Source organism: Carex rostrata, chromosome 25 (assembly GCF_964058835.1).
Source record: "Carex rostrata chromosome 25, lpCarRost1.2, whole genome shotgun sequence".
Taxonomy (NCBI): domain Eukaryota; kingdom Viridiplantae; phylum Streptophyta; class Magnoliopsida; order Poales; family Cyperaceae; genus Carex; species Carex rostrata.
Window position 1 is genome coordinate 3,945,829 of NC_135942.1, and position 15,403 is coordinate 3,961,231.

Consider the following 15,403-nt stretch of genomic DNA (forward strand, 5'->3'; position numbering starts at 1 on the left):
CTCAGGCTTTTTGAGTGACTTTCTGGAAAATCACAACCATTCAAATACGTTCTGCACGAATCTCAACGCTCAAATTATACTGCCCCTGAACTGTCCCCGAGTAGGCGAATTCACGCAAAATATGAGATATCTGACGATAGGCACTCCTTGTAACGGTGTCGTGCGACATTCATTGATGTTCTAAAAAATAAATTGACTCTGGATAGCGACGTTGGGAGAATTTTTTATTTACAGAAAAAGGAAATATTATCTTAAAATTTAGAATCATAGGACTGGAATATTTTTTTTTTCCTTTGAGCTTTTGAATTCTTTAGAGTCTATTTGGCAGTCTAAAGAAAACGGAAACGGAAACGAGGATGAAAATTTTTGAAGGCTGAAATACTCTACGTGTGGGCTGATTTTTGCAAACTCTTATGATCTTGAGCAATTGTTACAACAAGTTATACAATGACATTACAAAATAAATAAGAAATTGAATTCACTTATCTGTGTGGGGGAGGGTACAGAGGATTTAAGACAACCTAAAAAGAAAAAAAAATCACATTAACACAAGAAACTTTTCCAGTTCAAAGTTCTGAGCGAAATTTTTTCGATCCATCTATATATCTAAATATCAAGATAGTCTTTCTACTTTTTTCTATTATTTTGTAATATAAATAAAAATCCTCCGACATCGAAGCAAAAATAATGTTGTGGGGTCATGGAGTATAGTGTGACTGTGTGACAAGTGCTCTCGTAAGAAAAAAAACAATAATTAAAAATCTGAACTGCGACATTAGGGCTGTTTGGAAGTTGCTGTTTACGTGGTAAAAAAAAATTCACTCTGAATTTTTTTTTTTTTTCAATGAAGTGAGCATTAGTCTTATTATCAAAATTTTTTTTTTTTTCACGTAAATAATAAAAATCAGTTCAAAATTTTTGTATTCCTATTTCTATTCTCATTCCCTTGATTCTGCCGAACAGGTCCTTAAGACGTGTTTGGCGGCAATAAAGAAATTACCGTTCACGTGAGAAAATAAAAAGTCACTCAGATTGAATTTTTTTTTTTCCCATGTGAATAGTAATCAAATTTTTTGTATTCTTATTCTTGTTCCCATTTCACCGGTTCCGTCGAACAGGGCCTCAGAGAGAAAAACAATGTTTTGGAATTTGGAGTGTAGTGTGACTAGGAACAAAAGGAAATTACCACCTAGTTACACAATTAGTCGAGCACGAAACAGTTTCTGTGCTCTCACTTATGATTGCCAAGTTCGTAGAAAGGGGACTCCATTTGGCTCATCAGTCATCCCAATAACAGAGAGAAAACATTAGATAGCTCTGGATGAATCTGACCGTTCATTTTCCAATCTGATCAAAGTTAATAATATCAGATCTATCGTATGCAACACATACGCAAACCATCTCAGCTGCAAAATTTATATCTTCCACAAGGAAAAGAAACAATAGTTGTACAAAATTCAATACATATATATTTTAATTTATATTTCCCAAGCATGACCAATAATCAATATTACGACCTCATGATAGCTTACAAATAATTCTCTATCCACCTCCCAAAATAGCCAACTTATCACAGAAATCTCTAATCACTCTTTATTTCAATAGTTTAATCGATAACCATTCCAGAAAGCTCCGCGCTTGCTTTTCTAGTTGCGCTCTAGGAAGTGCTGGGCAACAATCCGCCGTTGGATCTTCCCTGTAGCTGTTTTGGGAAGCGAATCGGTGATAAATATCCGTTTTGGTACCTTGAAAGAAGCTAAATTCTTCTTGCAGTACGCGGTCACATTATCTTCAGTTAAATCCGTGCCATCCCTCGGGATCACCGCGCAATTTATCTAGAATCAAATCAACGGCTTAGAACAAATTTTAGATCTCACCATATTGAAAAATGTGCTAAATATTTTTTTTACAATTATCTTAAATACATACAAAATTACTGTTTTTATAATAAAGATTGTCAAATTCAATAATAATTTAGCATTAAATCGGCTAAATATTATTACCTCTTCGCCGTATTTTGGGTCTGGTACACCAAATGCCACGGCTTGTGCTATGTCTGGATGGCCCACCAACACCGCGTCCACTTCTATTGGTGATATCTTCTCTCCTGATAAAGAGTAATTATTTATTTAGTAATATAAAGGAAAGCAATGGAGAATAAAATGAATTTAAAAGTTCTAAAATTATAAAGATCGCAAATGTAACACAACAGTGAGTTTTAAAAAAAAAATGAAGCACATAGACAATTTGTAAAAAAAATATTTTTATTTACAAAAATTAAATTCACAATTGAATCTCTTGGAAAAAAAAATAAGATAATTTTTTTTTAAAAAATAAAAAGGACTAAAATAATTTTCATGAAGGCCAATTAAAAATATTTTTTTGTCCTTGCTAATTTTTTTCTAACTAAAAAACAATCTATCACATTCGATAGATTTTTCTAACTAAAAGACAATATAGTCATTGGGAGGAGAGGTGTGGGTGTCGTTCGCATATATGATACAGAACTCCAAAGAAAATGCTTTTATTTATTCCTAAATTCTGACAAATAGAATTCACTTACCTCCTCTGTTTATCAGCTCCTTGATCCGGCCAACTAGGTGCAGATAACCATCTTCATCCAGGTACCCAATATCGCCCGTGTGAAACCACCCGAACAAAAAGGCCTCCTTATTTGCTTCTGGGTTGTTCTTATACCCCTTTGTTACATTGGGCCCACGTATGCATACCTCACCGGCGACACCAGCCGGCTGTGGGACACCCTTGTCATCCAAAATTGCTAGTTCCTGCCCCACCGGCTTGCCAACTGAACCGGGCTTATGCGGCCCGTCCTGTGGCAATGGGTTTGAACACATTAAATGTGATGCCTCTGTCATGGCGTATGCTTCCAAAACCGGTGCATTAAATGCCGATTCGAGGCGCTCTAAAATGGCTGGTGCAAGAGATGCACTACAACTGCGAATGAATCGAAGTTTTGGAAGGCCATCTTGTTCAGGTTTTGTGGCATGACGATCAAGTAGGATTTGATGCAGGGTTGGTACTGCTGTGTACCAGGTAGCATTGGTGGCCCGCATGTCAGCCCAGAAAGTCGAGGCTGAGAACCGACCTTGGGACGGCAGAAAGACTGACCCACCAGCAGAGAGTGGTGAAAGGAGCCCGGCCAGGAGACCATGCACATGGAACAGAGGCAGAACCGCAACGGTTGAGTCAGAGTCTGTAAACCGGTACACTGACTTGATGTTTTGTACTGATGCAGCTAGGTTATGTTGGGTCAGGGGAACCCCTTTGGGCCGGCTCGTAGTGCCGGAAGTGTGCAAGAAAAGCGCCATATCAGATGGATCATTCGAGAAATCTTGCACCAGATCATGATTCAAATCACCGTTAAGGGTTGGCACAGAGATATGTACCGGGCCAGTCGGGTCGGCTAGAGAAACTGGGACTTGAGTGATGCCGAGTTTTGATGCTGCGGCTTGTGCTTTAGGATTACCTACCGAGTCTATCAGCAGTAATTTCGATTCCAAATCAGAGAGGTAGAATTCGAATTCCTCTTGTGTGTATGCAGCGTTTAATGGGGCAGCTACACCTCGTGCCCGTATCACTGCTAGAAACATAATCACCAACTACAAAAATAGTAAATTAAAGGAATTTAATATTGAAACATAGAATACGATATTCTTTTCTGTGATTATTTTATTTTCAGGTCTATTGTCAGGACTCAGGAAGTCGACACCTATACTGATACAATTCTCAATCGACTATGTAACCACTTCAATACCAGAAATGTAACGAAGAATTGGTTGAAAAATTATATACCTCGATTGAATTGGGGAAGGTTAACGCGACAACATCGCCAGGAGATACGCCCGCGGATCGAAGAACAGAGGCGGAGTAGTCGATCAGCTCCTGGAGACGCGAATGGGAGATTTCAAATTTTCCAGCGAAGGAGAGGGCCCGCTTGTCAGGGAAAGATACGGCGGCCTTCTTGAGAAGTCCAGTGAGCGTGGGGGAGGCTTCGTGGATTATTGCCATGGTGCGCTATTTTGATGATTTTATTTGAGGGGTTAAAGTTACGGGGTTGATATATTTATAAATGGAGAGGAGCAGGGGAAGGTTCATCTGGGTACGTTGTCAACTTTGAATTCGCATCCTATGAGATATCTCATATTTTGCGCGACTTTTTGGAAAATCTCAACCGTTGCAATACGTTCTGCGCGAATCTCAAAGCTCAAATAATACTGGCCCCTACGTCATCCCCGAATAGGCACCGGCCATGTCGGTCACGCAAAATATGAGATATGTCAGAGGACACGGACTCGTCAACTTTATGATGCGTTTCGCTTTCGTAATCATCTACGTCGATACGGTATTTAATTGGTGAGCAAAAGTCCTTTTTAAGCATAGACGAATTTTTAATTTTTAATTTTAACGGATTTGTGACTAGCATAGGAACAATAATATCTGTGAGCTCCGTCTCAAAATCCGACCTGTTTAATATTTAATTTTTATGTAGGTAGATTGTAATTAAAGCGGATCGAACAAATGGAATGAACTTAGAATTCATCGAATTTACAATAGATATGATATTCATTTAACCTAGTGCTCTCATAAGTTTTAACCGGCCATTTTTATTAATAACCCAAAAAAAAAGTATTTAACAAAATAACCCAAAATCCTGAGTTTTTTCAAATCTGACCAAACCGCCAGAATCACTGGCGGTCCAGTTCCATACCAGACCGCCAGGAACATCGGCGGTCCAGTAGGGACCAGACCGCCAGAATCACTGGCGGTCCAGTTCCATACCAGACCGCCAGGAACATCGGCGGTCCAGTAGGGACCAGACCGCCAGTATCCCTGGCGGTCCAGTATTCATTTTTTTTTTTAACCCGAACCCTCCCCCCCTCTGTCTCTGTTTACTCCGCACCACAGACCCGCGAAAAAAAAAAAAACCGACGACGCGCGCCCGCGCCGCCGTTGCCCGCCGCCCGGCTCCGCCCAGGTGCCTCTCTCTCTCCCTCTCTCTCTCTTTCTGCCTCTCTCTCCCTCTCTCTCTCTCTAAGCCATTTTGACTCTTTTTGCCCCTCTCTCTCTCGTAGTGGTGTCTTTGTGGTGCATTGACCGTGATTTGGTGATTTCGGAGAGGTTTGGAGGCGAAGCGAAGGATCTCGAAACCGACTGCAACCCGCTGACTCGTTGTGTGTTCAAGCTCTATCAGGTAATTATGTAAATGAAAACTCGTTATGAATTGGTTGTTCCGAATTGCTTGTGACCTTGCCGGGTTGTTGATTTTCCCAGAAGGCGACCCGATTAGGGTTTAGGGTTAGGGTTAATTGGTTAAATTTGTAAATGAATTGTGTTAATTGGTTGGATTTGTAAATTAATCGGTTGAATATGTAAATTAATTGGTTTAATTCAAAAGATTGTGGTTGGTTGAATTTGTATGGAATTGGGGCCATGACTTAATTGTTGGGCTATACTTTATTTTTATGGTACACAACCTTCCACTGTTGGGTTTTCGATGGTTCAAACCCATTGATTTAGATTAAGGTGCGGAAAGAGTAAAACAAAATTTTTTTACATCTACCTTAAGCTACGGATTAAATGAATCAAGAAGATCCATTTAATCCTATTTACAGATCTACTCCATAATTGATTTTCTTTCATATGCTTCATTAAGCAGTCGTGGAAAGGAAGTCTTGAATACGAAATGTGATCTCCATTAGTTTATGTTCTTATCAGTACCTCTTTGATACGCTTAGCTTTGTTAAGCAGTCAGTTCTTGTAACTGACTTTGGACATTCTTACAGACACGTGAAAGTCGTCTGCCAGAAAGACAACGGTAAGTTCCTTCACAAATCTTTCTTTGACATCACGTTCTTTCACGGTTCCTTGAAAGCGATAAATCTAATTTATTCATTTCATATCAAAGCAGTAAATCTAATTTACTTATATACAGGACCAAGTCAGGTATATTTATTTATCAGTTCCTAATTCTTTATTTTGCAGCTATGCTCAGTTCTTATTCATACCATTTTAAAGCATATAAACAGTTTACAGGTTTTAAAATCAGATATTTTTTTCGGTCCATAAAGCAATTTGGTCATGTGACAAAGTTCCTTTTCGGCCAGCCATTAGGACATGTAAAAGGGGCTCCCAGGAAAGATCGGGGTCACGAGGACCGCTTAGACTCAATCCTTCCTAGACAGAACCATCTCTTTTACGGTGTGGAAATGATAGCTCTTACTAAGGTACTTTATTGCTTCATCACATTCTTCGATGAACTTTACTTATCCGAAGGTTTTCGAAAAGGTAAAATGTTACACTAAATTTTGCCATTTCAAAAGCGTTAAAGCAATTTGGTAATGTGACAAAGTCTCCTTTAGGCCAACTATCAGGACACGTAAAAGAGGGTTAGACGAAAAGCCGAGACTTTTCTTGTCATTAACCTTGTCTTTTACGGGTGGAGATTAACAGCTCTTACTCAGGTACTTTATTGCTTCATCACATTCTTAGATGAACTTTAACGCAATCAAAAGTTTTGAAAACGAAAACATAAAGAAAGCATAAAATCCTATTTTATCTTTCTCGGTCGAAAAACTGATCCAAGAAATGTAAAAGTTTACATTTCATAAGAAAGCATAAAGAAAGCTTAAATCTAATTTAACTTTCTTAGTCGGTAAAACCGAACCAAGAAAATCTCATTTCTAATCGGTTTTGGACTTGTGCTGCAAATGTAAGAATTTAAACCGATACGCGGTATATGCACCTTATTTGCATAAGTTATAACTTTTAGAAAATCAATCAGCGGGAGAGCCTTGAGCTCTGATACCACTGTTGGATTTTCAATGGTTCAAACCCATTGATTTAGATTAAGGTGCGGAAAGAGTAAAACAAAAATTTTTACATCTACCTTAAGCTACGGATTAAATGAATCAAGAAGATCCATTTAATCCTATTTACAGATCTACTCCATAATTAATTTTCTAAAGCTTTAAATCTATTTACCAATTAAATAGATTAATATAACAATTTATACCTTGTTTCCAAATCACAGTTGGAATGCAGACCGAGCGAGAAGAGCTACACCAGGGAAGGAATCGACTCGGAGTATCACACGTGTGATACCTCTATCGGTTATCCACCAGGACTAACCGGAGAGCGGTTTATTTCTTCTGCCAGAAATACCGTAAACTGCGGAATTCTGCAGAAACACTATTCACCGAAAAAGGGACAGATTAAATATATTTAAGACTCCAAGTTATTCCGTTTCACTTAAAAAGCAAAACAAGAAATACCGCAGAGTTTGCAAAAATATATTTTTCTGAATCTCGTAATAACCGAAATCAGGGAAGAGAGAAATTCCGATTAATGAATTAATCAGATTAACATGTGAATTAGTAAGTTTTCTCTCTACCCTCACCCCTCTATTTATAGTGTTTTGAGGAGGTTCGCAAAAGACCGAAATACCCCTCAAAACAAATCTATTTACCAAAAACCCTTGACACCTCATCCTTTAATATGTGAAAAGACCAAAATACCCCTTCCACACCCTTCCACACTCTTCTCCATGCTTTTACACCCTAAGGTGTCATGCAAGGTGGCATAGGTGTGAAATGACCATTTTGCCCTTGGCCCATTAAGGCATGAATAGTAAAAGGCTTTGATTTTGGGCTTTGACTTTGGGCTTTTAATTTTAATTAAGGCTTTGATTATTTTGGACTTTTAAACCCATAATTCAAATCCATAATTAACAAATTAAAATCCAAATCAAATATATATAATTGTCATATACAATTATATTTCTTTTCGGTTGTTGTTCGGTAACTTTTATACAACGTAACGTGTACGTTTATAAATTAACCGTTGTTTCTGCTTGTCATTCTAAATGCCATTTATAATTTAATTATATCACGTATAATTAATTATAACCATCTTAATATTAATTATAATCAATTTATAATTAATCAGTAAGATTCTCCGAGTAGCTCCTATATGGTGTGACCCAATATGATCTGTGTTATGTTGGTAAACAGAGTTAAAACTGTTTTAACTTCTATAATCATGAGTGGTATCTGGCAACACATCATGACCATCCAATTACACAGATGATGCTGTACTGTACAATATCACGATCCAGTAAACTATTTACTTGTGTCAGTTCTTTTGTCTCATAGCTATCAGATTAGTTTCAAGGTAGATGTGTGTCATCCTTGCAAACTTAATCTTTTCTTGATCTTGAGCAGATTATCAAATATAATTACTCTTGTAATTATACCTCATGCAGATAATCTAACTCTACCAAGGGGCCCAGTGATGCTATAGCTCGTATAGAGATACGAGGGACAATAATACTTTTGGTAGACTATCACTTCCTCAGCTAAGCTATACATATGGGAATGCTACCGTTATGACTGCTTTTTACGGACAACGGTAGATAGCAATCACACATACATATTTCTCAGTGGGAACGATAAATACCTCATACTTTAGAACGTGACACTGAATGAAAACATAAATGACACGAACACAATTCTATTTAATGTCTCATTCAGGGTCTGTCAAATACCATGTTCTTAGAACATGTATCTATGTGATTAAAATGACATCTCGTGTCAGGTGGTTTGTAAAACTTAACCATCTTTTAATCCACATACTAACCTTATAGCGGTAATTAGTGTTCCTGCTAATTACCTTGGTCAGTGACCTTTTAGGAGTATATATCATCTATATTATGGAGTTTCACAATTTCAGTCATGAACTCGAAATGATCCATAAATGCAATAATACTCAAGGCAACAAAATGATAAACATTCAATTCATGAACAAAGCTTTATGATAAATTATCGTATTATTGACTTCTAGATTATTACAAACTAACATCCACAACTCCTCATCTGTATAGGAAAACTCACAAAGTAAGGTCTACCCGCCCCAGCCCGTTGTGTGTCAATTCGGGTAGCCAATTCTAAGTCATACCGGTTGGGATTTACACCAGTCTTTTCGTATACTAGTTGCTTAAGTTCAATAAATGTGGTTCTTTCATTAACTTGCAAGCCGAATGAGGCATCTTTCGAGTAATACACGCCCTCTACACCCTTAATTAGCTTACCGCCCACGTACAGTGCAACCAGCATTTTTTCCTTAACAAACTACATTTAAAAAAAAAAATTCATAAGAATTACAGTATAATAGATTCATTATTTTTTGCAATTTAAAAGTTAATTATAATATTAATTAAAGACTAATTTATAGTATTTACAGACTGCGGGTATAATAATTATTAATTAAAAATTAAATAGAAAATAATTAAATAAAAAATAAAATACCTGTAGCAATCGCCTCTAAATCGCCTAAAATCGCTTCAAAATCGCCAAAATCGCTCTCTCTTTCTTCTCTGTGGTTTAACAAATGAAATGATACTGTGTGCTGGAGAGAGAGAGACAGAGTGGTTATAAGCCAGCATACTGGACCGCCAGGGATACTGGCGGTCTGGTCCCTACTGGAGCGCCCAGGTTGCTGGCGGTCTGGTATGGAACTGGACCGCCAGTGATTATGGCGGTTTGGTCAGATTTGAAAAAACTCAGGATTTTGGGTTATTTTGGTAAATACCTTTTTTTTATGGATTATTAATAAAAATGGCCGAGTTTTAACCGTTGTTTATAGTTCTATGGTAAAAGATGGATGGAGACGAATTTTTTTTATAAACCATAATTAAAAAAAAAAAAATTTTGAAATCAACATGATTATTTTTTTTTACAAAAACTATAAGAAACGAAATGTCATTTCAGTCTTCGGACCGAAATAGCAATTCGGTCCGACATATTTTTACAATTTTTCAACATATTTTTCTCTCGAAATATGTGAAACAACTAGGACCGAATTATCATTTTAGTCAAAAAAAAAAATGGAACCGAAATGGTATCTCGGTTCTTATAATTTTTGTAAAAAACAAAACAATCAAATTGGTTTGGTAAAATCTATTTTTTGTTTCATTTATGGTTTCTAAAAAAAAATCGATGGAGATCGATAGATAAGGACTACAACACTAATTTCGGATAATAAAGTCAGGTGTTATTTATATAGAGGAGGGTTCAAGTGCCTCCACTATGCCTCAATTTTCAAAACGTTAATAACTCAAAATTTAAATTATAAACTTCAAAATAAAACAGTTAGATGTGATCTATGCTATTTTATCTATGTGCTCAAAAAGTTTTATCACATTTCGGTTTTCTTTTTATGTGAATCAATTAGTTGAAAAATCAATGTCTAGAAATTGTCCACATTAGTATGTTTTTACAAGCTCTCGATGACAATCAAAATAAAGTTGAAATGTCATAATTTTTTACAAGTGCATAGATAAAATGATGTAGATCATATCGAATGGTTTTATTTTGACTTTTAAGTTTTAAATTTTGAGTTATTAAAGTTTTTAAAAATAGAGACATGATGGAGCACCAAAAATGGAGGCATTTCAACCTCCTCATTTATATATTGGTGGGGGAAGAATTAAAGGCCAGATGTAGAAGTATTTATTACATTTGCACAAATGCAACAAGCATCCCTAATTTTACTTTTTACTTCTTCTTTTTTTGCAATAAATAGGTTATCTGCCGGATATTTTTTTTAACAAATATAAATATCTAGCTTCTATTTAATTTTATATAAAACTAAATAGAAAATATCTATTACCACATTAAATTTATTGGTCATACGAATTCTCCTCTCAGTTGTTATATGTTACTCTCTATCATCATATTTCTCTATTATATAAAAAAAAATCTTTGTTATTTGTGAAGTTATTCCTCAAATTGTTTATCAATCAAGGAGTCATTTATTTCTTTTTTTAATTAACAAGTTTTTTAAATATCAACTTCTAAATTTATTATCCTTCATTCATGTTTTCTTCTAATTGTATACTATACGAATGAAAGAAGAAAACAAATATTTAGCATGTTACCCAATTAAATTTTGAAATAATATGCCTCGATTGCCACGTAGCTTTTTTGTTTTTTGTTTTTTTTCTATAGATGTAATTGCTTCCTACTTTTAATTATGTTACTCAATTGATTGAAAATTATATTGACAATATTTTTTGTTAATTGTAAATTATATAATTTAATTAAATCTTAGGTAATTTTATCTTTAAATATGATCATTTCAATTAATAAAATCTACAAATTATTATATGTTAATTTAAATATAAGTTTTCTTTTTGTTGATTGATAAATTGATTTTTCAACTCATTAATATGAGTTTTAAATTTTAATTATTGTCTTTCGTTCTTTAGAAAATAATGCATCTAGAGAGAAATATTTTGATTTTGGAAATAAAATGAATCAAAATCATTAAAATAAAGAAAGTATTGATTGCATAATCAAAAAGGCAAGTTATAGCAACAATAAAAGAGGGACAAAATTGTCTATACAAATAGAAAAATTAAAATTGTTGTGTTAATAAAAAAAATAGTTGTGTTAAAATCAGCACCCGGACAAATACAGTGTCAAGTTTGACTGACCAAAAGAGAAGTAAAAGGATAAGACGTTATTATTCTCGAATTGTAGGTTGTTAGCGCTGCAATATTTAATTAATTAACTCGTCGATTCAGTTAAAATCAGACGGCGACCTCTTGACCGTATAACATAAGAGGAGATATCCAATTATGACATTATATGTTTATAAATTATTTTTGTGATTTTATAATTTAAACAGTCGATCTGAACCGTTTAATATGATCTCATATTGAAATGTACTTGAAGATCAAATTTTACATTTTATGAAAAAATTTTAGTATTTATTTAGAATTTTTAAAGTTGATTTTTTTCAATGGTCCAGAATTATCTAGAAATCACAATTTTGTACACATCTTAATAAATATTAAAACATTTCAAAAAATGTAAAATTTGGTCTCCAATTATATTTTAATATGAAGATCATGTTGAACAGTTCGGATGGACTGTTGAATTTTGGAATCGCAAAAATAACTTATAAACATATGGTATCAAGATGGTGTAACTCATAATGATAATTGAATATATATATTTTTTTGAAGAACTTAAAATAATGTTTTGAATCAACGCAATTGTTTATTTTATTATGTTATTATTATATTGATAGTGTTAACCCCCAACATCCATTTTCTTGTAAATGCCTCTTGCAAAATAGAAATATGTGTCTTTATGCAGAAATACAAAGCCCATGATCACTATGCTAAGTCTAGGATTCGAATTATGTTTTTATTGCTACTTAAATTATCTTATGTTGAATTATAAAGAATACACTAAATACACTCTTGCATAAATATTGTTATTTTTAGATTACTATTGAGAACTTCTTTTATAAAATGTTTATTTTTAGCTAGTAGTCTAGGGGCACATATTCTAGCTATTGTTAAGTTTTGGTGTTCTAATAAAAAAATATAATGCACTTGAGAAACTAATATATATGCTACCTCGTGATGTTAAGAGTCTATTAGAAAGTTTGCTTACTATCTCTATGGAGGATGAATATGATACAATCTTTATGCTTCGAATAGGGCATTCGATGGTGGACAGGTTTGAAGATGAAGGCCTAGAAAGTTGAAGACAAGGAAGTTTTGTCATTTTTCACTAGTACAAGGGCCTTTTTGCATAACTGTGTAATAAGTGGTAGTGTTAGTAGGTGCTAGTTATATGTTTTCTTTGTAAGTTTCTTTTGCTGGTATTGCCTTAATGCCGCGTTTTATTGATCTCTATTTTGTTTGTAGTTGTTGTTTGTGATATCAGTGTTGGTACTAGTTTCACAAATACAATGTAATGTGATTTTCATTCTATTAATAGAAACCGATGAATCTAGACCCACTTCTTTCAAAAAAGAAAAAAAAAAATTGTGCTACAATATTTGTTAAAATGTTTATTTTGGCTTTTCAGGGTTCCATAGGACGCGAATATCGCAATGGTGCGAGTCAAGAAAAAAAATTTGAATTTACGGGAGAACGAGTCTTTGCAATAATGCAAACGAGGTCCCTACAAATAATACAGACTAGACCACTGAGCGTCTGAGTGTTACGGAAATGACACGTGGGTTTTGACAAACGAATGGATGAGTAAACCGTAAACGGAAGAGAGAAAATTGAACTGAACTACTTAGAGTTGCCACCTCCACCGGAAAAGAACTTCGCAAGTCGCAACATAAAAATCTTGCCAATTGCCATGTCACGTGCGCTGCCAATGTCATTGTCGGTAATTGGCATTGGCACACGAATTTTATTAAAAAGGGCACTAAATTTTTTTATATACAGATGGTTTGTTATGTGTCCCTTGTTCATTTGGTCTGTATGCATGATTTTAAAAATATCATATCACTTTCAAAAGTTTCTACTTGGATTAGATCTGTTTCACTGCTATTATTAGTCCATAAATTAGATGGAATATAATATTATATCATATTATGATTATAGAGTGAGGATTTGGTACTATGAATCTCACGGATTAGTTTATACTATGAATCAATATTTTTGTTTTTAAAGTCAAAATAATCGATTTGAATCATCAATGTGATTTCTATATGAAAATGTAGTTACAAATAAAATTTTATATTTTTAAAAATACTTTACTATTTCGTTAGATAGGTAATTTACTGGATGATCTAAAATCATGAGATCAAGTGATTTTTTATCTATCTTAAAAATAATAATAATATTCTTAAAAATATAGAATTTTATGTACAAGTATATTTTTGTATGGATACTATATTAAACGGTTCATATCAATTGTACAGATTTCGAAAATTAAGATATCAATCCTTAGGTTAGGGCCTTAGGCCAACATAAGCTATGCATATATAGTGGACTTGGCTACAGTGCTATGGGTTGCATAGAGGCCTTCCATGCTACGGCTCAATATTCGAGTTTTCAAAATCCTAACGGTCGATCCGAACCGTTCATCTTGTTCTCCATATTAATATGTGTTTGAAGACCAAATTTTACATTTTTTGGAAATTGTTTACTATTGTTTTAGATTTATTGAAAATCGTTGTTTTTCAGACAAATATGGACCATAAAAAACAACGATATTCAATAAATCTAAAAAATAGTAAAAAATTTCCAAAAAATGTAAAATTTGGTCTCCAGGCACAGATTAATATGGAGAACAAGATGAATGGTTCTGATCGACCGTTAGAATTTTGAAAATTCGAATATTGAGCCGTAGCACGGGAGGCCTCTATGCAACTCATAGCATATTAGCCAAATCCCATATATATAGTACCATAACCTCGTGATTATATATTGATTTGAGATTGTATGTAAAAATTGTCCATGTTACTTTTATTTAATTTATTATGACACTTATATTAAAAGCTAGTATTCATTAAACTGATATGTGCTTGTGTGGATAACTACGTCATTTATAACGCATATTGAAAGTGTTCATTATGAGTCTATGGCACTTACTTTTTTTAGTTTTGGATTTTGTACAGGCATAAGCGGATTCACTTTAGTACTGTATCATTGTACGCAATTTCAGTCGAACGATGATTTTTTTTAATCAATCGTAGATACACGGAGATTCTTAAAAATTTTACCAAGTTATTTAAGATTTGTGCAGGTTTAAACAGATGACCCAGGTAGAGTACTTTGTTGGATCTAGTGAATTGAAAAAACCCGGACGGGTCAGATCCGACCCGGTCGAACCGGTTCGACCCTAGCTAGTCCCTGGACTGGACCGGAGTAACTCTAGAGTCGGATCTAGCAAAGATTTGGACCAGTTTTTTGAACTAGATCTCCGAAAATCCGATCCGCCCAAACTCCCAACCTGACTAGCCCCAATCCGGACCAACCCGAGACCCGCCTAAACCCGGACCGGACCAAACAAACAAGACTAAACAGTAACCATAAACAGTCCACTATTTTTTTTTTAAAACAAAACCAGACCCGGACCCGACCCGTACCCAATCCGGACCGACCGATGCTAATTTTGGATCAAGAATCTAGCACGAGTTTGGTCCAACACTCCCAAATGGAATTCGACCCTAGCTAATCCGTAGACCCGCAAAACGCGAGGACCGTGGGAACCGTGGCCTGGACGGGTTCGGACCGACGGAACCCGACCCGACCCATTGGGTAAACACTAGTTGGATCTAAATCTCAAAGAGACAGTGTCCTTAGATAAAGGGAATGCGATTTTTTCATTTTTGATAGTAACTCGGTTTCACTTTTTCACCAGCTGCTGATAGAAAAGAATTGGTAACTTCGAATCATGGTTGTAGTGCGAAAGAGAACAAATTGAAGGATTTTGAGAGTTCAAAATAGACATGATAAGGTATTATTAGTATATCGAACACATTCTTTAAATAGACAAATTTGTCCTCTATGAGATATTTTTCTTCGAAACAGATGCTTCAAGTTGTTTTCAATAAATTACAATTTCAT

General features: G+C 34.9%; 1 protein-coding gene across 1 annotated transcript; it reads right to left on the reverse strand.

The window, feature by feature from the left end:
• Window positions 1–1,402: 1,402 nt before the first annotated feature.
• On the reverse strand, window positions 1,403–4,116 carry AAE3 (AMP-dependent synthetase and ligase family protein). The gene is made up of 4 exons (XM_078326350.1): window positions 3,814–4,116; window positions 2,564–3,620; window positions 2,004–2,107; window positions 1,403–1,835 (listed from the first exon to the last, which is right to left on the reverse strand). Exons 1-4 carry the CDS (start codon window positions 4,027–4,029, stop codon window positions 1,647–1,649), a joined length of 1,566 nt encoding a protein of 521 aa, XP_078182476.1. The 5' UTR covers window positions 4,030–4,116; the 3' UTR covers window positions 1,403–1,646.
• Window positions 4,117–15,403: the final 11,287 nt, after the last annotated feature.

What these genes read in the sequence shown, in the direction of transcription:
- AAE3 (XM_078326350.1), bottom strand. Translation starts at nt 4,029, where the DNA reads ATGGCAATAATCCACGAAGCCTCCCCCACGCTCACTGGACTTCTCAAG. An exon ending in GGAGCTGATAAACAGAGGAG is followed by an intron (nt 2,108 to 2,563) that starts GTAAGTGAATTC and finishes ACTCTTTATCAG; the next exon opens with GAGAGAAGATATCACCAATA. An exon ending in ACCCAAAATACGGCGAAGAG is followed by an intron (nt 1,836 to 2,003) that starts GTAATAATATTT and finishes ATTTGATTCTAG; the next exon opens with ATAAATTGCGCGGTGATCCC.